Source organism: Thermobia domestica, chromosome 1 (genome assembly GCF_964235325.1).
Source record: "Thermobia domestica chromosome 1, izTheDome1.hap1.1, whole genome shotgun sequence".
NCBI lineage: Eukaryota > Metazoa > Arthropoda > Insecta > Zygentoma > Lepismatidae > Thermobia > Thermobia domestica.
The window spans coordinates 322,265,591-322,293,038 of record NC_137454.1 but is presented as its reverse complement, the minus strand read 5'-3'; the positions used below and the strand labels follow the sequence as shown (position 1 = coordinate 322,293,038).

The window sequence follows — 27,448 nt, the reverse complement described above, 5'->3', positions numbered from 1 at the left end:
TAGGACAAATCTGCCAATGACCAAATGCGCCAATCGTGAAAATGGACAAATCTGTCAATGGACAAATCCGCCAATGGACAAATCTGCCAATTGACAAATCTGCCAATTACCAAATGCGCCAAACGCGAAAATGACCAAATGCGCCAATTGTGAAAATGGACAAATCTGCCAATTACCAAATCTGCCAATTACCAAACCTGCCAAACGCGAAAATGACCAAACGCGCCAATTGCTAAAATGGACAAATCAACCAATTGCCAAATCTGCCAATTACCAAATCTGCCAATTACCATATCTGCCAATTACCAAATCTGCCAATTACCAAATGCGCCAAACGCGAAAATGACCAAATGCGCCAATCGTGAGAATGGACAAATCTGCCAATTGACAAATCCGCCAATTACCAAATCTGCCAATGGACAAATCCGCCAATAGAGAAATCTGCCAATGGATAAGTCACCGAACTATCATTTTATTTTGATGTATTCTTCAATCATCATCCCACAGTATTACAAAAAAGAAGAAGAAGAATTATTTATGAGAGAAAGCGGGAAAGGGTATTTTAATTTTAATGTGTGTTACTTTTATAAATTCGCAATTATGTTTCAAAATGAATGTTTACTGATGTTGGTTGTTAGAGTTTAGTATGCCATTGCTGTACTTAGGTTATATGAGACGTGAAGTAACGCGTTTGAATTTTAATGTTCTCTCACTGGGAATCGAACCCGAAAAGACTAATGTTTGTTGTAATTATTGGATAGCCAACAAATAATTTCACTGGACAACAAATTTTAACTATTTTAATACTTATTTTAATTAACTATTTTAATACTTCGGAGAAGAAAAGTACATTTTCTTATGCAAATGAGGATGCTCAATACTAAAATAAAAATTAAAATGATCAATTAGTTCGAGCTTAAGTGTAATCGATAGAAATGTGTGTTATGTAGTGTTGACACTTAGATTCTTGAATTTTCTATTTGGTCTTTCACTTAAGTAGCTATTGCTTCAATTATGTTCATCCGATTATCTTGGTTCATATGCCATTCACTTTAGAATAAACCAAGCTTGCAAATGGTACTATGCGCATGTGTACATGATGTATAAGAAGAAAGAAATTCAAGGTGAAATTGGGAATTTCCCGTCCAAAAGTCCCTTTTTTCAAATGTAGCACTCCCTGGTACGGCCCCGACTAAAGGCACCCAAATATAATATACCTTTAAAACTACTGTAGTTTATAAGTAATACATGTGCCAAGTTTCATTGTAATACCTACAATAGTTGTGACGGAAAAAATATTTCTCAGTTCTGCTAGACAATACCAAATTTCATATAGGAAAAAAGTGAGATAACTATAAAATCAAATGAATCCGAACAGTATTTTTTATTTGAAATGAAATGAAATCTTTGAGTTTTACGTCCCACGTTTATGCCGATAAGGTGATGATGAGTAATGAATGAAATGGTAGAATGAAGAAAGTGGGAGGAAACCCATGTACACGGTGTTTGTCCACCACAAGGTTCACTTGACGGGGACTGGGATCGAACCCGGGACCCCAAGCACCAGAGGTGAACGCTCTACCGCTGAGTCACCGCGGCCTCTATTATTTATTTGAGTATCATGACTTATACGTCATTCTCTTCAGAATAAAACAGGCTTTCAAATGGTATCATGATAATATGTGTTTGTGTGTGTTGTATGAGAAAAGGGGAAAATGGGGTAAAATTGGGAATTTTCCGTCCAACAACAATTGGCAAGAGTTGCTCCAGTAGCCCTGATATCGTTTCTCCATTATAGATATAACTTGGTAGAAATGTTTCCCATGTTCATCAATGACTGCTCCGCAATTTTCTGGGAAGAAATCTATGTGGGATTACAACATATGTATTTTTAGTGATACATTACACCCTATTGCTTGGTAGAAAGTATTGATGCACCTCTACTTCCTTATAGTTCTGAGACCGCTCGTTTTCCAAAAACATTCGTCACCACTTTTCGGAAAGAATCTCATGTAATCCTCTCCTCATTTTCTAACATGCATCAAATTCATGATCATTGAGGAGTTAGCGAATTTGAGTGCCAATAAGGATTCTTACCTGATTGTAGTTTCAGCAATTTGTGGAAGTTTGCGCAGAATATATTTGAAGAATGTTTTGATGCATCTATGAATAGCCGCCATTCATCGACATTATCGTCTATGTTAAGTTTACTCATAAGACCAGTTAGGCCTACATTGTTACAACGTAATATGTCACTTTCCACTGAAAATACTGTTTAGGGATTCTGACGAGTTCAAAACCCGAAAACTTTTAGATCTTCAGAATAAGCTCCCCACTTCTTGAGTTTGGATGCCAGCAGTTCTGCGCCACTTTTTGACAATCCCAGGTAATTTAATTCAGGTTGAGTATCAAATGGTGAATAGATAATGATATTTTGGTTTCGTGAGGCTAGGATCGGTGGAAGACGATGAATCTGCAGCAGAATTTGACAATGTGGGTCGACATTGTTAGCCTTTTGCTCTTTATCGGGGGAAACACCGGAGTAAGGTAATGAAAGTTGTGGAACCTTTAGTTCTTCAGAGTGTGGCACAGTGACGAACGTTTCAAGGAATATTTGAATAAGTAGCAGTCCACTTTTTTCTTTTTTGGATAGACCTTTAATTGGAAGAACAATGCAAAAATAGCAGTTTGGAGTATGATCTGTCGGTTCTCTCCATATCATTGGAACTGCAAATGGCACACATGGCCTTTTTCCGTGTAGCCAGTTCTGCAAATTTGTAGAATAAGTATCATAACATATATGTGGTGCTCACTTTTTGTCCACATCTCCCACTTTACAGCCAAAGTACAAGTGATAGGCTGTCTTTATGATAAGAGCGAAATTCCACTTTTCGCTTTACTTCGTTAAAAACAATTTGCTCTGCACTGCAAACACATTTACGCGAAATGTTTCTGCTTTTTATAGTCATAGAAAGATTAATAATAATAATAATAATAATAATAATAATAATAATAATAATAATAATAATAATAATAATAATAACACCCACCCACCCACCTAATATCTCACCAATACAGATGGCAAATTGTAACTACAAAAGAACGTTACAAAACATGTTTTCTCTGGCAAACTCTTCATACAAACTAAACCGTGAAGTGGTTGATATTTCTTTGTTAGCGATGAAATGCGAGTAATATGGATAGCCAGAGACCACGCAGGAATTTATTTCGGGAGAGGCCCTAAGCTTTTCGGGAGTCCAAATACAATTTGAAGCTATATTATATTAAAATTTGTAAAATTTCACCTGAAATTAGACTAAATTTACAAACAAGTCGGTGCGTCCAGATCTTCAGGACCCACCCCTGCATATGTCTCTGAGGATAGCAATGAAACTAACCGTCAAACAATGGAAGTTTATTGAAATAAGTAGACAGCTCCTGTTGCAACGAACCCTTAATTTGCCCAGCAGAGCACATCGGGTGATAACATATTTCTTTGAAACCTGAACCAATCTTCAAAAACTAATTTCATATTCGTTATCTGCACCCTAAAATTAGTAAGAATTGGTTAGTTTTATCTCCGAAGCATTTTCACTGTTGACCAGTGTTTTCAGAGCAAGTTTCTCTTTATGTCGTTAATACGTTTAATGTGGATTAAATATGATCCAAGGTTAGTTGATATAAAAGGAAAATTAGTATAATTGAGTTCACTTTTCATCTATTAGTAAATACTCATTAGTAACCAGTGTTTTGCAACTTTTATGCTTAATGCATAAAATAATTTTGTGATTCTGATAACAGATTCCTAAAGTGAAAAATATTAACTGTTAACAATTGGATTGTACCTTTTGTTGCTTGATTTCTCTTAACACTGACACACACATTTTCAAGAATGATACGCGTAGTCCTAACAGTCTTCCAATGACGAGACATATATCATTCCATTGATAATATTGAGGTAAACAAAATGTCATACGTGCGTGTGAAAACCCATGTAAACTTTTCTATTCGTAGATATGAAAATTAATGCTTTGTTACAGCTACTTACTGATATAAAAGTGAAACTGAATTATATCGTCATTAACCATGTGCGCTGATCTTGGGGATTGGCCTCCCTGGATATAGATATCTTTATTCGAATTTGTGACAAGGAACTACACATATTTCAATGCCTCCCCAAAGTTATACAGAAGTCGTCGTCGCTGTCATTAAGATCTTTATTACACCAATTCTAAGACTACATTACTCAGTTAATGAGATATAGTGCAGAATGTTGATTTTCTTCCTTTAAAAATAACATTGTCAAACACATTATATATGTATAAATCGATAAATCACATCGAACCAAATAAAATGAGATGCTCGAGTACTAGTTTACATGTTTAGTTTATAAAAAAATGTGCTGCACTAACAACTGAATCTTTCGTTGCCAATAATCAGGCCAATAATTCACACTTAATGAATTAGGTCACCCATAGACAGGGCTGCTCGTAGATTTCATGGTCTTTCACACAAATTCTGCGCGAGGACCAACCAAACTTGTGAACTCTCCATCCCCGTAAAGGTCGTCAGCACAGTTGTAACTTCGTTTCTGTTGAAATAGTAAAGTAACAATATTTATATGGTTCAAGTCCTTTTTTATTATTTCTTCCACTACTTTTCAAGGGCCTGTGACCCATCCATAAGGTGTCTGAGCCACAACAACCGATTTTGATGAAACTTGGTAGATTAATAGGACACTGCAAAACTAAGTAACAAACAAGAATTTGTCGAAAAATTTGTAGTTTCTGAGATTCGATTCAGAGCCAGTCGATTCATTAAAAATGATATTTGTCGTGCTATTTCGGGAACGGCTCCACCGAGAACAAGCAAACTTTGCAAACCATACATGATAGCTTTGAAACGAAAATAAAACGAATTGTCTGCACCTGCGCAGAGCGTAAGCATACACTATCAGGCCTATGATCGCGGTCTATTGGGACACATCAGTGTAATGCAGGCATCTATCATCAAAGAAACATGCCAAAATCGTAGCCCATAGATTTACCTATATATGGTTAGTGTTGTCAGGAGACGAGCCCTTTTTCATGTCTCGTCTCGTCTCGATAACGAGCAAACACTTCAAGACGAGACCTGTCTATTATTTGCAAGACGAGACACGCGACAGTGTTGGAAGGAGACGAGATGCGACAGTCCCAATATCCCGTCTCCTCTCGTAGCAATACTACCCAGTTGTATAAAGCAAAGGCTAACGTAAGAGATCCGCGACGGTAGTTACGCAGGCTTGTTCGGGTTATGACTAGCATATAGTCGGTTTTCCCTTCATTTTTATCACGAGTTTTGTCTCGTAATGTTCTACGAGACGACACGACACCAGGCACAGACTTCGAGACAAAGACACGAGAGGACACCAGCATCTCATGTTTGCGACGAGACTGTTTCACGCGACGAGATGAGAAACACCAAAGGTTTCGTCTCATGGCCACACTAACTATATATAAGTAAACCCTATGACCTATGATTTTGGCACGTTTCTTTGAAACATAGATGTCTGCATCAAACTGATGTGTTCGAATAGACCGCGACTATATAGGCCTGATAGTATTTCCTTACGCTCTCTTAATACTGTGTTAGTGTTGTGTAACATTGATGACTTACAGTACTTGATATAACCGAATATGACGACTATCAACCTTACTATATGACTTCTACACTAGATAAGTGTGTTTAAGTCTGATGAAGGTACTCTTATAGTATTGAAACTGGTCTACAAGTGGTTTATTTAACGTTAGAAATATTATTTGAACATATTGTTGTTCATGTTAAGGAGATGCAAAGAATTTTCACCTATACAAAATTAAACACCACTTTCATTACTGCTGTAACTGTATACATATACCTAATTTTCAATTTAATCGGTGGTTTTCATTTGATAATCGGACAAAAGTGTCTAGGATAAGCGCATATTATAATTACACATGAGACTGGATTTGAGACAGGTCTAGTGCCTAGGAGATGTCTGCCACACAGGAGATTCCGGATTCGATTCCCAGTGGGAGAGGTTTTAAGTTTAGGCGCATTACGGTGGTTCGGATCCCATCTCAAACTGTAGATACAAGTTACATATAGCCTCGGTGCTGGAAAGAAACGCTAAACACTAATAATGAACTAAGTAGATGGGTGCTTCTGGATCAAATATTTATAGAGGATTTTTGATAGGCGTTCAGCACCCATACAATTTTTCGTTTGAATTTATTTCGAAATTTATCCACTCTGGTGCCGATCGATGCAGAGGAGAAAATGATTGTCATCTAAATTGAGCTAACCAATGAATATCACTATTTAATTGGAAAATCCTCTTAAAATGGTAGTAACAATCAATCCAACCCAGTTTCCCTCTACTGTTTGTATCAGGCGCATACGCAGCAATTTCTTTCTAGAGGGAGTCCAATTTCAATTTGAGGATAAAGAATTTTAAAATTTGTACAATCGCCCCTAAAATTAGACTAAATTAACAGAAAAGCAGCTTTTTTGGGGGCGGGAGGAGCTGAGTGCGGACCACCAGAACCTATCGCCTATATATGTCCCTGGTTTGTATTTTATTGGTTAAACTAGCTGAAATGCCCGTCCTTGAACGGGGAGATCAGGTTTATAAAAATATTTGAACTCCCAACTACCCTATCAATATACATTTCAATGATTGATTATACGGTTCATCCCGACTATACATGTCATCCCTCATGTGACCCCGAAGGGTTGATAGGGGTTTCTTAGCTACATTTGGACAGAAACGCCATCGGGTATGGCACCATTCATCTCCACAGCCCCGAAAACCATGGATTCCAAACAAATATCGCTCATTTTCGATTATTTGTACGGCATTTCCCTGTGACCCCCTTAGAGATGGTAGGGGTATCTGACCTCCACTGAGACTGAAACGCTATCTGGATTGTCACCATTTATCTCCGTGACCCTGAAAACTAAGAATTCGACACTAATACCAGTCATTTTCGGTTAGAAAAAATATTTGTATATGTCAACCCTCTGTGACCCTCTTGGGGATGATAGGTGTATCTCACCTCTACAACATTTTTTCCTGGTTATAAGTAATATGTGCACCAAATTTCGTTAAAATTGCACCGGGCGTTCCAGAGTTATGCTAGACAATATATAGATACATACAGACACACCTACATACATTATTTTTTATATATCATCCTCCTGTGACCTTTCTAGGGATGAAAGGACTAACTATCTTTCGCCCATAGTGGTTGTTTCCTCACTGTAAGTAATACATGTACGAAGTTTGATTGAAATTGCTCCAGGCATTCGAGAGTTATGCTGTCACCCTAGTGGTTCTGAGGCACACAACAATAGAGTCTATCCCAAGCGGTTTAAGGAATTATCCAGACCAGGTATCATTAGAATTTTTTTCTTTCATTTCGTATAAGGAATCGCCTCTCAAAGTTTTTCGGTGGAGTTACCTACCACCCTGTATGTATATATATATATATATATATATATATATATATATATATATATATATATATATATATATATATATATATATATATATATATATATATATATATATATCATAGTCAGATGTTGTCAATACACTGCTTGATGAAGGTCTTTCCAACTCTTTTCCACAACAACCTATATTATATTTCCATTTCCACTTCCTCCTCTGAATGGCTTGTGGGAGGTGCATACACTTGAATCACTTGTAGTGTATATCCCTGGGAGAGTTTGACTACAAGCCTTGCTACTCGACTAGATATACTATCTACCTCAAGGACCTTGTTTTTTACTTTTTCGTTGATAAGAAATCCCACTCTGCCGGTCTTGCCACATTCTGATCCTCTGTAGTAGAATAAGTGTCCGTTCTTCAATTCGATTAATTCTTCTCCTTTTCTTCTTACTTCGCTCAATCCGACGATGTCCCAGTTGACTTTCTGTAGCTCTTCTTCCAGCTCCTGAAATCTTGCTTCTGAAGCCAGGGATCTTGCATTGTTTGTAGCCATGGTCAGTTTTAAATGACAACCTAGTCTGTAACTCCGGGGATTCTTAGCACCCTCTGCCTGCATGTGATTCTGAACGTTGCCTTGCCCAGACACAGTTCGGATTCCGGAGAATGAGGGTCTTGGCTTATTGTGTCCTAGTATGATTGTTTAAACAAGTTGAAGGTATTTGGCAAAAATCACCTCATGATAGACCTCCCTGTTTGCTTTCCTATCATTAGGGAAACCTGTAAGTTTCACCATGGACAGGAAGTTACCAGTCTGCACCACTAGGAGGTACGCGTAGGACATAAGTGGCTAGCGCGGCCGGTTCCATACGTCGTCGACTAATTCTCAGCGTGCGGGTCTCCTTCTGATTTACTACTATACACCATTTCGCATATATATATACAGGGTGCGTCATTTATAATGTCCAACCGTGATAACAGAAAAACTAAAAGAGGGAGGGAAGCGAAACTTTGCATGAAGCAACTGTAGGAAGGGGGACACCTAGCCACGTATTGGTTAACATCACCGGATGAAAAGTGTTGCCAACTCAATACAAAGTTGTATTTTTTAAATAGCACTACGTTAACTTATTACAAATTTTAAGTCTACATACAAATCGAAAACAAACAATACCACTTTTATTGTTTAGTATTGGAAACTAATTATGCTATAATATCACAAAAATCCAGAAACTTCCCCATTTCGGAGGTCTCTACAACAGTAATGACGCAAATGAGACGGATGGTGCGTCGCACATCGAAAGCACCTTAGTGTTAAATACTATGGTCAGCATATGATGTATTTCTATGAAACAGAAGAAAAAAGCTACAAGAAATTCAAAACTTGACTTCTTGCAAAGGGCTTTATTTCAAAAAAGAGCTGAGATAAGTATCACATCTAATTACGTAGATTATTGTAAAAAGATGTAATGATCATAATGCCGTTTACAGCAATTTGATATTTTACACCGTTTAGGAGATATGATAATGAATGTTAAAGTTGGCAATACTGCTAAAAGTCGTGAAATTAGGAGAATATTTGGTAATCGCAACTACCAAAACGGTTGGTCACGTGTTGTGTTGTGAAGGCCTGGAAAAAACCCGGAAATTTTGGGTAAAAAACAGTTTTTTACCTTTTTTCCCGAGCTTGGAAAAAAAACGGAAAAAAATTGGGAAAAATTGACATTTTCGAATATTTTACTTCGTTATGCTTTTAAAATGAAGAATATTTTATATTTACTAGTTTACAGTGAAGATCATTGAGTGTTTATTATGTTCCTTGTATTAGAATAGGGAAAATTTGTGTCAACAAATGTATGTGCACCTCTCTTTTAATGTTAACACCATAATAGAATGGAGTTATGGCCCGAGATGGAGTGCGTCAGTGGGTCAAGTGGGTCGTTTTCTGAGTGGTTCAGTGGGTCATGGGTCAACAGCGCGTGACCCATTGTGACCCACCACCCACCGTGACCCACTGCGATCCACCACCCACCATGACCCACTGCGACCCACCGACTCAGTATGATCTACCGACCCTCTCTGCTCACTGCATTGTAGACAGTATCTTCTGAAGACTGGTAAATTTGTCTCCGTTTTACTTTCAAGGCCTTCATTTCCCTTTCTTTTCCACTTGTTTCTGTTTACTTACCTGAGGTGAGTATATCTAACTAAGTGAAAAAAGAACTTCAGGCACTTTTGGATATTGATACCTTTAATAGTAATAATAGCAATAGGACTTATACTACTACTTGGCTTTCGAGACCTGTGAGTTTTTAGAGCTATCTACTGGAAAAACTACATTTTTGAAGCACTGTAATATATAAATTATTATATAAAAAATTGAATGTAACTATGTGTGCCTGATCATCACGGTCAAATTGCGAAGTCAAATGAAATTACTTTTGGTATATAGTTAGGCCTTAATCCAAATTGGGATGTTATATTGCTTTTATTATAATGCATAATACCCTAAGAAGGTAGTGAAGATCCGAATTTTTGCGAAAAAAAAAAATGAGTATCTCGCAAGCCGTTAAATTTACGGAGCTGAAATTCAGTGTATTAACTCTTTATTGAAAATAAACAGAATGTGTCTTAGCATTTTTTTAAATTCTCCTTTATGTGTGTGTGTGGGGGGGGGCACTTTCTATATATGGACAATTGGTAGTGAGTTGGTTTGTAAAAATGATCGATGTTATTTAAGAAAAAAAATCAGAAACAAAAAATGCAGTGCTTGGCTTCATATACCCATTGCTTTCTGCTATAATAATTGCCGAAGCTTATGTTTATAATATGGAGCGCTTACAGCACAGGGCAATCAACCCATAAAGTTATGAGAAAAATAGCCATAAAATTTGTACTCTAAGCTTAATTACACGGAAATTTGAAGTTTGGATTGTACGCATAATTGTGTGGAAAATTTTACACTTTTTTCCCTTTACGTTGGTCTACTTACTTTGATTTGGAACTTCGAAATTTCATCCTTTTTTCCACTGAAAAGTATTGATAATTCAACAAGGAAATAATTATACTATGATAATTTAATTGAAATTCATCGTAATTTGGCACATGGCAAACAGCAGTGTGGTAATTGAAGTTGAAGAAGGAGGGAAATTCCCATTCACCTCTGAACAGTTTCCAGGAACCTCGTTCCCTTTTGCTTTCTAGACGGGGGAGGGAACTTGGTAATGGTATCAAACCTTCATGTGTAATTACAAAAATTAAATTTATAAGCAAATAAGAAATCATGAGTTCATCAGGCTTTAATTGATAATTTATGCACAAAATTCCCTATCAAAGGCGTGGTAGATAAAGTTTCTGTTCTACATGGGTCGACATTGCCAACTGACATGGTGGATATGGAAAAGATGTTGTATGGTGAAAGAGAGATGATACTTCTTGCTGAGTATTTCAAACCAGACCAAGAGAAATCGTTATCAGACTTAAGTCTAACAAGTAGATTGTCGATGAGGAGTTGCAGAAATTTCTATGTCGGATAAAAGTATTACCAATTTCCACGACAGAGTGCGAACGGGGATTTCCCCATATGAATTTACAGGTGACTGATATTAGAAATAGACTAAGTGCTCAAACATTGTCTAACTTGTTGTTCATCAATGTTAATGGCCCACCGCTAGACATGCTCAAAGTAGACGAGCTAGTTATTTCTTGGCTGAAGGATGGACATCTTTCCACTGCGGTTGATTTACCTCCAAAAAGCTACCAACAGGAAAAAAATCCGATTTCAGATTTGTTTTAAGCTGGAAAATTACGAGTTACGGAAAATGTATACTTGTATTACTAATGGCTTATTTGTGTTATTCAACTTTGTACCTAATTTTTAGTAAGTCTCTGCTTTGCTTTAGGTAAACTACTTTGAATAAATATTCATAATAATTGCAATTATGCATATTTGTAACTTAAATTTAACGTAATGTTTTAGTGATTACACAAATTAAAATTATGAGCATATTTTATGGAAATGCTCTCACATAGGGTACCCGAGCACTTTTATACCCTATGAACAACTGATTTTTCAAGTCTTTTGTGAGAAAAAATACTGTGAACTGAGAAACCATAACCTTTTTCATATTGTACAGGAGTATTTTCCTGCGAACAGAAGTTTCTTGCGGAAAGCGTTCAGAAATTAACACTTGCAAGAATACTCTCTTAGTACAAGTATATTTTAGGCACACACTAATTTCCCCCCACCTCTGACTGTTTCAATTTCCTCACTGACAAACACTTTACCATTTTATATCGTAAAGGTCAGATCCACCGTTATTGTAATAGAGTGGTGCTTGAGCGATTGACTAGAAATTCAAACTCCGATTAGTGACAATTTCATACAAGTGTAAACTCTTTAGTCAGTTCAGAAGAGGCTGTGGATCGTGTTCAGAGTTGATGACGATGGATTTTGGTGAGTCAGAGTAGGTCAAAGTGAATGAAAGTGGTTCATGGTGGGTGGTGGGTCAGAGTGGGTCACCGTGGGTGGTGGGTCATGGTGGGTCAGACTGGGTCATGGGTGGTGGGTCAGAGTGGGTCACAGTGGGTGGTGGGTCATGGTGGGTGGTGGGTCATGGTGGGTGGTGGGTCAAGTTTTCATTGACCCACGCCAACTCTGGTTATGGCTACAAAAGATACTAAAATAAAATTAAGATAGATGCATTGAAATTATCTTAAGTAATCTTATGAAGTTCCCGCTTTATGAGAGGGAAGAGTTAAAATAACGGAGCCAGAATCATTAATACCGGCATGTTAAAATGAAATATATATTTTATGGAAATACGTATCTTACTTGTGCTGTGTAAAATTTGCGGAAACTTTGAACCCATTAAAAAAAAACCTTTCGGAAATATCGGCAAAAACCGCAAATATAATTTAAAAATTATTTCTTCGCCTGATGTTAATTTTATTTGCTGTAACGTGTCTGCAGCATATATACAATGTATTTAGCTAGCAGGAAAAGTACTTAAAGCAACAGGTTTACTTTTTAGTTTTCTCATTTCGGGTAAAAATCCCTCTTTATTATTTGTATATTTTTAGAAGAACTCAGAAGGAGAGATTGTCTTATTTACACAAACATATACACCGCATAAGTGTAAATTTGAACAGCGAGAAATATATTTAAAAAAAATTAACATGTGAAACTTCCGTTCGTTATTAATATATACTAGCAAAACAAGCGTTCTTCGCACGGGAAGAATACGTTTCATGTTGAAGGGCACCAAAACTGCTAATAAGGTACTGGTACCCCAAAAACAATAATTTGACACTTGTATCAGAAATTTTCAATTACTTTTACGTTATCCTCCTTCTTTAGGAGTATTGATGTTGGCTGAATTTGGATTTAAACAGCGTTGGAAGTGTCACTGTTCATCTCAACGATCCCGAAATCTATGGATTCGACACTAATATCGGCCATTTTCGGGGCACTCGGTCGAAAAAGTGTAAAACGCATTTTCAGATCAGCCACCCTGAATGAGTTTTCCTGGGTTTTCCTCATTCACACCAGGCAAATGCCAGGGTGGTACCTAACTTATAGGTCCCAGGCCGCTTCCTTTGTTCCCCATCCTTTCTTTCCTTTCCCCGGATTGTGTGCTCAAAGAGGGACGTCATCCCTCAAAAAACGTGAAGGGCTAAATGGCCTTAGATGCCGAAAGCCCAGAAATCTAAATCCTAAATCGGCTATTTTCGATCGTTTTTCCCTTCTCCCTCTCCCAAGCTGCAGCGTTGAATTTGGATTTAAACGGCATCGGAAGTGTTGCTGCTCATCTCAGCGACTCCAGAAACTATGGATTCGACACTAATAACGGTCATTTTTGATCATTTTTTTATATATCAATCCTTCGCCCTCAATGAAGTTACGGCGCTGAATTTGGATTTAAACGGCATCGAGAGTGTCAATGCTCATCTCAGCGACCTCAAACACTATGGATTCAACACTAATATCGGTCACTTTCTATCATTTATATATATATATACATCTCCCCTTCTCCAATTTGCGGGGATGAATTTGGATTTAGACAGCATCGAACCCACGCCCCCAATTTATGGCGCCGAATTTGTATTTAAACGGCATCTGAAGTTACTCTTCATCTCAGCGACTCCAAAAACTATGGATTCGACACTAATATCGGTCATTTTCCATCACTTATATATATACATCTCACGTTCCCCTGCGGGGATAATTTGCGGGGATGAATTTGAATTTAAACAGCATTGAAAGAGTCACTGTTCATCTCTGCTGCCCCGAAAATTATGGATTTGACACTAATGTCGGTCATTTTCAATATGTATTCCCCCTTCCTTCCTCCAAGTTGCACCTTCAAAGTGAAATGATAAAAACCATCCTAGGCCCAAACTCCATCTATATTGAAATTTTTTTCGAGTTCAGTCTGGTGGTTCAAAAGTTGTTAAATTACAAATATAGTCACTTTCATTTTTATATAATTTGTCACACTAGAAAACAGGTATTTCTTTACATACAAAATATTATGCATAAAGTTTATATAAAAGTCCATATTAGATATTAAATAATAGTAATTATATGTTTTAGTGTATGAGTATTAGTGAAATTTGCATACTGCTGTCTCTTTTAAGAAGTATTTTGGTTAAAATTAACAAAATTTCACCAGATCAAAGAGCATATTAAGAAATCAGTTTCATTTAAGAACTCTATTTGTTGCAACAGAAACGCTTCATGATGGTAGATGTATATGCAGCTGTTAAAGTCCTTTAATTAATGCACAACCACGAATAAACGACTAAAAAACATATAAAGGAAATGAGTGCAGACTATTAATTTTCAAAAGAATAATTACAACAGTTTTATTTTAGATTGCTTCTTTTTTAAATAGTCGCAATATTGAAGTTTCTCAACTAATAACTTTCACGCGTTTGAGGAAAAACGATTCCATTACTAGTAAAATTAACCTGATACAAAGACTTTTGTTATCTTCCCAATTTTTTCAATTTTTCCGGAAAGAAACCGAAAAAAACTGTTTTTTACCAACGGGTTCAAAATTTCCGGAAATTTTACAACACTAGTCAAGAGTCAAAGGTACGAAGACAAGCAACGATCGCTTTAAAAATTTCTCGCAACTACGTCATTTTAAGAAGTATTGCCAACTGTAATATGTATATATGGTAATGTCCAAGAGGTCGGGAAATATAGCCTCAGTGCAGAAAGGGGGCAATCACTTCAGCAAATAACAAGAACATTCATTTCTAACAGTTATAAATTCATCAAAATTAACACATAATTACAAGCAAATTATCTCTCATTGCGTTAGAGCATGTACGATTTATTGAAATTTTACATCATATGTCTCTCCGGTCTTCACAAAATAACCAACTTTTTAAACATATAGGGACGTACGGGGCTAGTTGGCGAACTTTTCATTCTTTATTTTTTTAATGAGCAGATTGTGCACTGTATTGAAATGTAATGGATGTGTACGGACAAACCAATGTTTCCTCTAATAAATTCAATTTTTGTTTTTGTTTTGTTGTTTACAGTTTTCGACAAATATTTCTTTCTTTCTTTGAAAACGGAGTATTCCAACCGACCCCTACTAAGGGGCTGGTTGGCTGATATTGTGGGGCTAGGTGGCATACTTTTTAAATGTAGCAAAACACAAACAAAAATTGGATTCATTAGAAATAAACTTTATTTTTCTAAATTCTATTATATATATTGCAATGAAGTAAGCTATTTGAAGTTTCAAATGACTTTTATTCACAGCATTTAAAAGAATCAGCATTATGAAATATGAAAACTTCTTTCTTTCATTCTAGCTTGGTTGTCATGACATTGAAAGCTACAAGATTATCAAAGCACATCAGTTTTAATATGATTTGGTGTACGCTAATTCTTCATATTTCTAAATGTAATTAAAATAACTGAACTAGCTAGTTTATTTCCCGCTGTTTACAAAGTAGCTAAGAGAAACTAAGATATGTTTTAGCTGAATTATTGAGAAATGCAGTTTATTTCCTACTTTCCACAAAGAAAGAAAAAGCAATAGCTAGGCCTCTATTTTTGTAACAAAAGAGCACATACAAAATATTCTTGATCCTGAGAATTAGGCCTATTCAGAAAATTCAGAGTCTGGCATACAGTCTTATCTCGATTTCTAAATTTTGACAGTAATCCAATACGTGCATGCTATTCTATAACATTGAAGTAAAATATTGGTAGAACTGTAAACTACACAACAATAAAACAAACAATGTAACAATAAAAGTAAAATGAAATAAAATTCCACACAGGGTTGTTTGGCGCACTTGCCAACCAACCCCAAATGCTATACGTCAACTAACCCCAAGCCCATGTTGTGCAACAAAGTAGTAATTACTCAGCAATTGTTTAGTATTTACGTTTTATTGTTTGAATATCCATAAAAACAAAGTTCAGATCTAACTAATGCTATATTACTTACCTCTGTACTCCAAGTAGTGACGATTCTGTGATGTTGTAACGGAGAACTGAAAAAAATACTTCAGATTGGCAAAAACACTCTTTATCTAATAGACGCCATAATCCGCAAGTTACAAATTCCATATGAAGGTGGCAACTGCATCCATAGGTCGCTCTTTTAACAGTAGCAACAGCTCATTATGTTAATTAATGAAGGAAGTTATATGCAGTTCGTCAACCAGCCACTGCTGCCAACCAGCTCCGGTCTCCCCCACTAAGTAAACATTAATGTTATTGTAAATGGTTACCTCGTTCAAATCCTCAAATATTTGGGCGCTGATTTGATTACTTTCTATTAATTACTCTTAGTTTCTTGCTTGATATTCATAAATATTTTCTTTCTGTATGCTTTTTACTAGATTATCCAGTTATTTGATGATAATACAAACAGAATTGGGTGTTTTCCGTTTGTCAGATTTGTCAATTGGAATATTTGTCCATTTTCACGATTGGCACATTTGGTCATTTTCGCGTTTGGCAGATTTGTCCATTGGCAGATTTGGTAATTGACGGATTTGGTAATTGGCAGATTTGTCCATTCTCACGATTGGCACATTTGGTCATTTTCACGTTTGGCAGATTTGTCCATTGGCAGATTTGGTAATTGGCAGGTTTGGTAATTGGCGGATTTGTCAATTGGCAGATTTGTCCATTGACAGATTTGTCCATCTCGCGATTGGCGCATTTGGTCATTTTCGCGTTTGGCAGATTTGGTAATTGGCAGATTTGGTAATTGGCAGATTTGTCAATTGGCAGATTTGTCCATTGGCTGATTTGTCCGTTTTCACAATTGGCACATTTGGTCATTTTCGCGTTTGGCGCATTTGGTAATTGGCAGATTTGGTAATTGGCAGATTTGTCATTTGGCGGATTTGTCCGGGTCCCATTAGTAACCACAAAGAATTGCTACTATCAGATTGGTCTATTTTCACAAAATCAGATAGCATTTGTATTTGTTTATCACCAAATAAAATTAATTCGTTCTCATTGCTTGGCCACTTCTTTTGGTTCAATACTTCACAAGTTTTTATGAAGTTGTTGGAGTCACTGAATAGCGCAACAATATTGTCCACAAGTCCATGCAATAACTGTTTCCGAAATGATACAAAATTCTGTATTCCAGTGGCTGAGGGAGACTTCATTTCCAAGTCCTTAAACGTCATTTTCGCTTCGTATTCCTGTGTGGCAGATTTAAGATATGCCCAGGTAAGTCTTTCATTGCACTTAGGGCACGAATGGTACGCTGAACTTCAGAATTTACAGTAATTGCGTTTGATGACCTCATTTGTAAGTATAATGATAATTGTTTGATAGTATCTAGGATGTCTTTGAAGAAAACAATCTGCATGACAAAAGACCATTTTGACATTACTTCATACATTCCATGAAACTTAGCTCGAGCCTTTGACGAATATGTATCATCCGTACTACATTCATTAAGAAAGTGGATAAGAGCAGAATAATCTCTCAATACAGCCGTGACTGTAGAACAGGACGAGGCTACCCACCGAATATGAAAACTACGACCAATTGTTTGTAATTCAAAATGAAGTTTCTCTGCAACAACTTCTAAACGCCGTTGATTCTTTGGACTTGCTGAGAAAAGGGTGCATAATGAATTCATAAAGGACTTAAAATGAAGAGAAGTTCATAGTCCGTTCATTACGTAATGAATGGCGAGCTCTAACTTGTAATTTAAGCACTGTATTAAAATTAAATTTGAATTAAATCTGTTCTTGAGAATTGATGCAGCGCCCTTATAGTGTCCCTGAAGATTTGCTACACCATCAGAAACTAAAAACAACGTTTTTAAAAAGATTTCTTCAGAAATTTCATGTTTCCCTAAGCAAAAAATTATAACATCTGCTATTGAACTACCTGTAAGAGAGGATAGTTCCAATATATCGAAGAAGTAATTGCATGCTTGCCCGTCAAACTGAGTAAGAACATACATTATTAAACAAATATTGTACGAAATTGTAGTACTTTCGTCTGCTAAAATGCTAATGTATTGCTTGAGTGTATAATATGGTTAATTAAAGTTTTCTGCATTTTCTTAGCTGTGAAATTAGTTATATTTGGACATGAATATTTTGAATGTAGCATTTGTCCCATATTAGCCCCGTTAAGGCGTTGTGAAGTGCACACATCTTTAAAGAGTTTAAAAGATTCATTTCGCTTACACAACAAATAGGAAGTGCGGAAATTATGTAAAGTCATTTCCACTTTCGATTTATTTTGCTCCTCCCACAAAGACATACTGCTAGATAATGATGATTTTATCATATCCTTTGTCTCTTTTCCAAACCTCTCGCGCAATCTATTTGATAGTTAGATTTCGCATGGTCTGATATTTTATCATTTAATTTTTTTACTGTTTTTTTTTTTTTTTTTTTGCAACAACTCCGTTCACAAATGGAAATTCCACTCGTGTATTGCTCTTCTTGAGAACTCTTGAGTTTTTGTACATCACTACAATACAAACAAATCATTTCCTCACTATGTTTTGCACTAAACCATGGTCAATTTTGCTTCAATTTTCAAATCTTTGCTTCTCAACACAACCACAAATAATTGTGCAAGTTTCATTTGTATCTCCACTTAAATTAACACTTTCTGAATTTTCTGAATTAATCGCACACTCATCACCCTTTGTCAGTACAGCCATAATTTTCGCTTACGTTTTGCGGTTACTACTTTCTGAATTATTTGGAAAATCGATTTTGCTTTTTTTGTCGAAACAATCTAAAATTGTTTTTTGATGCTTCATTGTTTTCCGAGCAATGACACCACTATGTCGAAACACTTAATGCTCCTACGGGTCCGACAACAATACTTCTTTACAAGCTCATCAGAGATGGCTATGAAAGCGTTTAAAAGCTTAACATTCATTAGAACGGGGAAGGGGATCTAGATACAAACAACTATTAAGCTTCCATGAAAGTAGTTATCCCCGTAAGTACAATTTCTCTTGAAATCGTATTGGGTTGTCTTAATCTATGTTATCAAATACATACAGAACTAAAAACTACTCGTTATTGAGATCTCTTCTTAATACATATATATATATATATATATATATATATGTGTGTGTGTGTGTGTGTGTGTGTGTGTGTGTGTGTGTGAGTGTGTGTGTGTGTGTGTGTGGATGAAACTAGATCATCATCTGTTTGACTAAATCTGGTGACATGGGTTCTTTTCCAGTAACTGCAGACTCAAACATTTGGTGACCTTTCCACTCCCTTCGAGTTTCCTTGCATACTTCGGACCCACCCCGCAGCCTTCTTGCAGAGGAAACCATCCCTTTGCTTGGGGAAAGAAGTGAATGACTTCGGCTGTATTGCCAATTTGTCATTCAGTCGTTTGTTCTTGGCGAGTGAAGATCGTAGACTACTTAGAATGGCTACAGTGCACAGCGAAACCCGCGAAATAATTCAATGTGGCAACCTGTCTGCATCCAACTATTGAAGGATCTCAGTCACAGCAACTTGTCCCTCCCCCTTACGAAACGCACACTTGAAATATAGTTATTTTTTACTAACGAATATAAAACAGTTGAAATGCGAGATGTTTCATAAATTTCACTCAAATAAGCAATATTTAGGTTAGCTACACAAAAATAAGAATTGTTCCCTTTTTCTATCTTCATGGCCATTCAAGAACACTTAAGAGGGGGCAAGTTATTCCTGTCAGGAATAGAATTTTCTTCTCCAGAGGGGAAAGATTTTTGTCAGGGGGAAATCCCTGGCATCCCTCCGCCAATTCGCACCCTGTTCATTCCCTAGCTAAATTTGTGGATATGATCGCACATCTTGCCTAACAAAGTACTATCTTATAAAGAATATATATATTTAACATGCTGAAGAGCTAAAGAAGAAAAACTTCCAATAATTTGCTATAGCTCTCTTTTTTGATAACGGTAAACTTGTTCATTTCATCACTATAAATCACGTTTGGTACTACGATGTCTGTGTCTGTATATATCTTTCACACTTTATTGGAGACAAAATTGCTCTTTTTCCATGAAAAGAGGATGAGAGAAACTATATAACTGCATAAACCGAAAACAACCTTTGTTACCAATAGTATTCTAATCCTGAATAAATACGCCGATTAAAGGATTCTATCAATAAGTTATTTCGTTATTATATTGTTTCGGTTCTTATTAACATGAAAATTATACGCTGCCTATAATGGTTTGTTAAATAAAAAAAAAGTTGGGATGGGATGTGATTCGATCTGGTGTCAAAATAGTATAAGAACTACTAGTCCGCCACTCTACCCACCTAACCATGGAGACTACATTTGTTTGCTTTCTTTTTATTAACAAATAATGCTCATAACCATGATGAGTATCGCTTCCAACCTTAAGATAAGAGTTTACCTGTTTGTTTCTATATTTTCGTACGACATCTTGATTACAGAAGCTAATTTATATTTGGCAGACAATCTAGACACTAGGCTTAAACCAATAAATTCAATATTTTACTCCACTTTCCAGTTCCTTCCGCCAGCTCGTTCACTGCCTGTTATCAATTTCCCTTCGGAATCGTGCTCTGCTACTGCAAATCCCTCGAAAGCATAATTGCCAATATACACAAAACCTAGCATAATTTTGGTTTTTTGCTTATATTTTTATTATTTTATTATATTTTTTGAAAATATCTCCTTAGGTGGATTGCTTTCTATTATCTCCACTTACTAATAACTGAATTTTACCCATAAACATAAGGAAAATGGAATAAATGCGAAAAATCGTGAGTTACAGTATACGCTCAAATTTTTTTGAGCATATGGGTACAAAGAGCAATATAATTATATATATATATATCCACAGATATTGCTTACATTATTTCTTTCTTCTTCTATGTCAAAAATGGCAAGATGGTTGAGCACTGCTGCCCTGATTACGAACGCAATATATAAAATACAACGTTATCGTTATATTATTCTAATGTTAGGGACAAATCCTTTTAATGTGGGAGAATCTTCTAAAGGTAATAACAGACTAATATCGCAAGCATCGGAATTACAAGACTACTGGAGAGGTTGAGGTACTCTCTACCTCGTGTCCTCATAGTTAAAGAGAATATTAATATTACGAAGAGAACATACATAAATTTAACCTAGATTTTACCTGAATTGTAAACGTCTTACGTTTCCAGATCCAGCAAAATGGGTGATGAGTTGATCGTTGGTAGTATCTAAGACCAAGTCTTTATAAATAAAGCATACGAAAAGTCCATTCAAAGCAAGCAGGTTCATTCTGCCTTTTTTCAGTGTTCTGTTCCTCAAACATATTGTATATTTTAATTAATTTCAGTTTGAATAGCTTAGTTGAATTGAAAATGTAGATACAGGAACTACAGTAAATATTTTAAGCTGTGTTTTTATATTTGGGGAAATATTCATTTATCTAATGCAATGAAAACAGTTACAGAATTTTTCTTGATATTCACTCCACTTTTGTCTCCATAATTACCATTCTACCCAAATGACCGATAATAAGTACAAATCATACCATCTTTGTAAAATCCAAATGTAGGTTGAACATTATCAAATGTAACTTCATACTTTATTAGAAGCAAGTACTGTAGATACGACACTGTAAGCTGATGCGCTAAAAATCTTTAAGGTAAAGATGGGATCGTTTAAAAATGGAATAAAAATGCCACTCCGTAGTACTGTATGTTTCTGAGTTGGTGAATTGTTTTGATTTCTGTAGGGAACATTTCAAGGTAATCTTATTTGAACAGTACATGGGTTGCTAGTTTCAGGAAGTTTTAAACAGTTCGTGGCTATCAGAATTATCATTTGCGCCAAATCATGTATTAGTTTTCCTGGTGTCTTTCCTGAATACATCGCTCCCTTTCGCTTCAGAGATTTTAAAGATGATACGTCAACCTCAATAATTTTGACCTGACAATCAGAGCTCGACTCAATCATGATTTTCTGTGCTATTTAGTGCAGAGACTAGATCCAATTGGCTAGGGACAGGAGTCAATAAAGATATTTTGTGAATGCGGCATACAACCTCCGGATTCCATATGGCATAGAGTTAGTTATTTAATTATTACGAAGGGAAACAAATTTCAATATGCACTGATACCTACTTTATTGCCAATAGTCCAATGTTACGAGCTGTTATTACTAGTTTTCCGTTTTTGGTGTTGTATAAACATGCAATAGCTATTTGCAAACCTGTTGGAGTGCTCGACTTCTTAGTCATTAAATAAGTATTTCATTACTTACAGCCGTCTACGCAAAATATTACACTTTCATTGCAGTATTTGATCCAACTTTCTGCTCTTCTGATAAGCGTTTCCCTCAACGTCTGTAAAATACAGTTATTAAAAATCTATCATGAGTCAAACAATTGTAGTTAATGATGTTCTACTAATCTCAAAGATGACTACATACTACTCTACTATCTCCAATACGCTGAACAAGATTTTTGTCAACATTTCTTGGAAGAATGGTAATCTATGGCATTTCAGATCGATGTATTGATGCTTCACACTTTAACTTGCTATCGGTAATTTCAAAACAGGGGTGGAAAGGCAGTATATCAGTTTGTTATTCCATATCTTGTTGATCCCGAAACCAAATCAAAAAACATTATTCTTTATAGTATTAAGAACACATAGAATATCAGAAGAAAGGTTTGAGGCAAAAGTCTGAAAAGGAAATAAGATGACCCAGATCAGATCCTTTGGTTAGATAGACAGGACATCTTCCCCTAAGCTTAAATAAACAGTTAATTTAGTTAAAAGAAAACTCCTAAAATAAGAAATAGTATATAACCTAGTCAGCATAAGAACATGACTATTTTACTGTAGGACAAAAATTAACATGACATACCATGGATTCATATCAATATTATGGCTATTCGAGGAATCCTACAATAACATACATTAGAAGCATATTCACACAAATCTAAATCTACTGCATAAACATACAAAGTAAAATAGTTGTTGGAAAAACCATATGTAGACAGACGGAATGCAGTATTAATGTCATTAAATTTCAGAAGCATTAGCATCAATCGTTACTTATCAATTAGTATGTCATGATTCGTGACGATTAGGGTTCATTAGCATACATATATGTGCACATTATTCATCTTACTATAGACAAAACCCCTCTATATTTACGTCATTAACGTGTGAGCTTTTTAAATAAATTCAGTCGCCTAACATCACATAGTGACAATTAATTTAAGCCTCATGTTTACAGCAAGATACTGTTAACATTGTAATAGGGTGTAGTTTGCTTTAGGTTTCTTTACAGAGAGGCTCTAATTGCTATCGTATGAATAATAGTCTTCCGGATACAATTTGAGACATTAATGTGACATTCATCATGACAAATCAGATCAGGGATACGCTCCTATTTACAAATATTTTAAAAACTTTTTATTGTATTCAGAAGACTAAATTACCAACATTTCAGTTTAGTAGAATTTGATTCATCGTTTCAAAATTCAAATCACCTATTTTCGGAGCTGTCTAGTCTTAAAATTTAAATTATATTTACAGTTTCATATTTTTATTCAAGATCTGAATTTTTACATATATCAACTGTTACCTATATACGACGCGTGACAGTTAAATAACGAGACGTGTTATAAATGTGACGTATTGCAAAGAAAGTTACAATTAGCTGTTATCCTCTCGATTATATATACACCGCTGCATACGTGTCTTCCATTGTTCAAACCTATGCTGTAGGTCATTAGATGTCACCCTGTTCAAACAACTCTGCAGTTTCTCGTTTCACCTCTTCCACAGACTGAAAATGTTTTCCCTTCAATGCACTTTTCCTTTTCGGAATAGATAAAAGTCACAGGGAGCCAGGTCGGGGAATACGAGGATGATCGAGCACAAGAATGCGCTTTGCTCCTAAATACTGGTTCACAGAAAGGGCATTATAGGCAGGTTCATTGTCTTGGTGGAGGATCCATGCATCATTCTTCCACAAATCCGGACTCTTCTTCCTTATTCTTTCCCTCAGCTTGATTAGGACTTCTTTGTAGTAGGTCTGATTCACCGTTTGACCCTGAGGAACCCATTTAGTCATGACGTTGCCCCTTATATCGAAAAAATCTATGAGCATTGCCTTCACTTTCGACTTGCTCATTTGTGCTTTTTTCATTTTTGGCGATGTGGGAGTCTTCCAGTGCATGGATTGACGCTTAGTCTAGGGGTCATACTGGAAAATCCATGTTTCATCCCACGTGATGACACGTGTTAGCAAGTCTGGTTCTGCTTTAAGACCTTCCATGGCGTAACAGCAAATGCTCTTACAAATGTATTTTTGTTCCTGAGGGAGGTTTTTCGGGACAATTTTTGCAAAAACTTTTCTCATGTTGAAATTGTCATGCAAAATTTGTCTACTGAATCTTTGTTAATCTTTGTCATGTCTGCGATCATCCGAATGCTCAGACGTCTGTCTTTCTGAACAAGTTCATTATTTTCTTGAACATTTTCGTCCGTTCTTGAACTCAGAGGGCGACCGGGTCGTTCATCATCTTCAACCTCCTCTCTACCTTCCGAAAATCGTTTGTGCCATTCGAAAACTCGCGCACCTGACATAGCATTATCACCATACACCTCGTTTAACATTGCACAACATTCCGTGGGTGTTTTTGTTTAATTTCACAAGAAATTCGATGTTAATGTGCTGTTCAACTTTACTCTGCACCATGATTCCGGCACTACTAGAGAACACTATCCTCTTCAATCAAGCCTTCTAAGAAAACAAAAGCTTTCAGAAGCATGAGACAAATAGTGGCTGCTCATGATCAACAATACATCAATAGCTAACTCCCTCTACGATCCTGCGCGACAGGAGGTGGGGGTAGTCTTGCTATTTAATTTCCACACCTCGTGTATATATATATATATATATATATATATATATATATACAGGGTGGTCGTGCATGAATGTCGGAAAATTCGTGAGATGAATCTACAGGTAAAAACTAGCAAAACATGTCATATGAACATTGGGTGAATGCGGCTTCCTTTGGACGCTAGAGGCGTCTGAAATGTCACCTTCCGAGGCGGCAATTTGCAATATCTCAAGAACGGAGAGAAATACGAATGTTGGGTCAAAACATATCAAAGGAAACCCCATCCGAAGAATCCAATTATGCATAAGTGGTGGCGAAACAGTGGCGGCGCTAGAGGGGGCACAAAGAAAGTGAATGAAACATGGAGAAAAGTGAACAATTTACACTGAAAAATTGTAGGAGGGGATGTTACTTGGAATATGCAACAACAAATGTTAATGAACAAAGGCAACAGCAGCTCTTCTGTAGGGACGTTATGAGAGGCGGATTGTAGGAATACAGTATCTTTGTAATGGTGAGAAATAGGAATGTCGGGTCAAAAGATATCAAAGGAAATGCCATCCGAAGAATCCAATTATGTATAAGTGATGGCGAAACAGTGGCGGCGCCAGGGGAAGCATAAAGAAAGTGAATGAATTGCGGAGAAAGGTGAACAATTTACACTGACAAACTGTAGGAGCGGATGTTATATGGAACATGTAGCAACAAATGTTAATGAACAAAGGCAACAATGGCTACGCTGTAGGGACACTATGAGAGGTGGAATGTTGAAATACAGTATCATTTTAACGGAGAGAAATAGAAATGTCCGGTGAAAAGATATCGAAGGAAATCCCATCCGAAGAATCCAATTATGCACACGTACTGCGGAACAGTGGGGGCGCATGGGAGCTGCAAAGAAACTGTTAAACACTCTTAGTGATGAAACGTGCAGATCGTAAAAAACACGTATGGAAGATGAGACCCAGTGTACTGTAAAAACAAGAGGTATTGTATTTACCATGGTCAACATAATGCCATTCTATAGCAGCTGTTCAATATGTCCTCCTTGTTCTTCGAGACAGACAGTTACACGATGGCGTAAGGATTGTCTGACTGGTGCCAATATCGCTGGCGTTTGCCGTAATGTGGCAAATGCAGCACATACACGCTGGCGAAGATCTTCAACATCATGCAGGGGCCGTGTATACACGAGACTCTTCACGTAACCCCACAGGAAAAAATCTAGGGGATTCAGGTCGGGTGAACGTGTGGGCCGTGCTTGTCTTCCACCATGACCTATCCACCTGCGTGGAAATGTTTTGTTCAGATATGCACGAATGGTGTGACATGAGTGGGCAGGGGCGCCATCATGCATAAACCACATACACTGTCGTGTCCTCAGTGGCACATCTTCAAGCAGAATAGGTAGGCTCTGAGTCAGAAACTGGAGATACGATATTGCGTTCAATCGCTGTGGTAAGAAATGTGGTCCCACAACGCTGTCGCCAATAATACCAGCCCACACATGCAATTGGAAACGGTCTGCATGCTTCGTCTCTACAATTGCATGCGGGTTGTTGAGTGCCCATCGATGGTCATTGTGGAAATTTGTGATGCCATCCCGTGTGAATAATGCCTCATCCGAGAACAATACCTGTGTTAGAAAGGCTGGTGATACACGGCAGCGGCGGTATAACCAACGACAGAAACGTCATCGGGTTTCATAGTCACCATCGTATAACGCATGCGTTCCTTGTACGTGGTATGTCTGAGATTATTACTATGCAAGATGCTTAGCACGACTTGATGCGAAAGGTGTTCCTGCCTTGCTATTCGTCGGGTACTAATACTCGGGTTCCGGGTCACATGTCGGAGTACCCTCTCTTCCAGGGGGGGGTGTTCGAACGCGTCGTCGTCTCGGAATGTCTGTGTTGGGAAGGAATGACCCAGTGTCCCGCAATCGCTGATGAATACGAATAAACATCCCCGGTGCTGGAATTTGTCGATCTGGGTAGCGTTCCGCATATACCTACGTGCTTCTTCCGCATTACCTTTCGCTAAGCCGTACATCAAATGCATATCTGCCATTTCGGCGTTAGTGTGTACTACTCTATTCATTGTGGTGCATTACGCATAGCGCTTGTCAACATCAACACTGTTTCACACGACACAAAGTAAACCACATTCACATACACATGGATTACTGCCCTGCCTGTAGAGTGTAGCACTAAAACGCTTGTGCTGTTACTGTCATTGCCCCATTCAGTACGAATGAACTGTGCGCTGTCCTCTGCACCTTTGATGCGAACGCTCTCGTTACCCACGCTTTCACTATTCCTATAACTAACTCTACTACGCGACGCTCTGCACGCCCCCTTCTTCCACCTACTGTAGCTATGCGCCCTCTGTCATCGGACATGTATTATACAGTACACCTAGAGTTTTATTCCTTGTTTCCTGATTGCTTTCAAATAGTTGTGTTTTCACCAATTTCAACTTTTCTCCATGTTTCATTCACTTTCTTTGTGCTTCCCCTGGCGCCCCACTGTTTCGCCATCACTTATACATAATTGGATTCTTCGAATGGCATTTCCTTTGATATCTTTTGACCCGACATTCCTAT

At 37.0% G+C, this 27,448-nt stretch overlaps 1 protein-coding gene across 1 annotated transcript in view; it reads right to left on the bottom strand.

Annotated features, from left to right (window-relative positions):
* The window catches only part of LOC145680832 (venom allergen 5.01-like), a 112,083-nt gene that overhangs the window by 26,821 nt on the left and 57,814 nt on the right, over nucleotides 1–27,448 (bottom strand). The window contains exon 4 of the mRNA XM_081751936.1: nucleotides 22,242–22,323. Within this exon, the coding sequence (XP_081608062.1) occupies nucleotides 22,242–22,323 (82 nt within the window). The remainder of the gene's footprint in view (nucleotides 1–22,241; nucleotides 22,324–27,448) is intronic.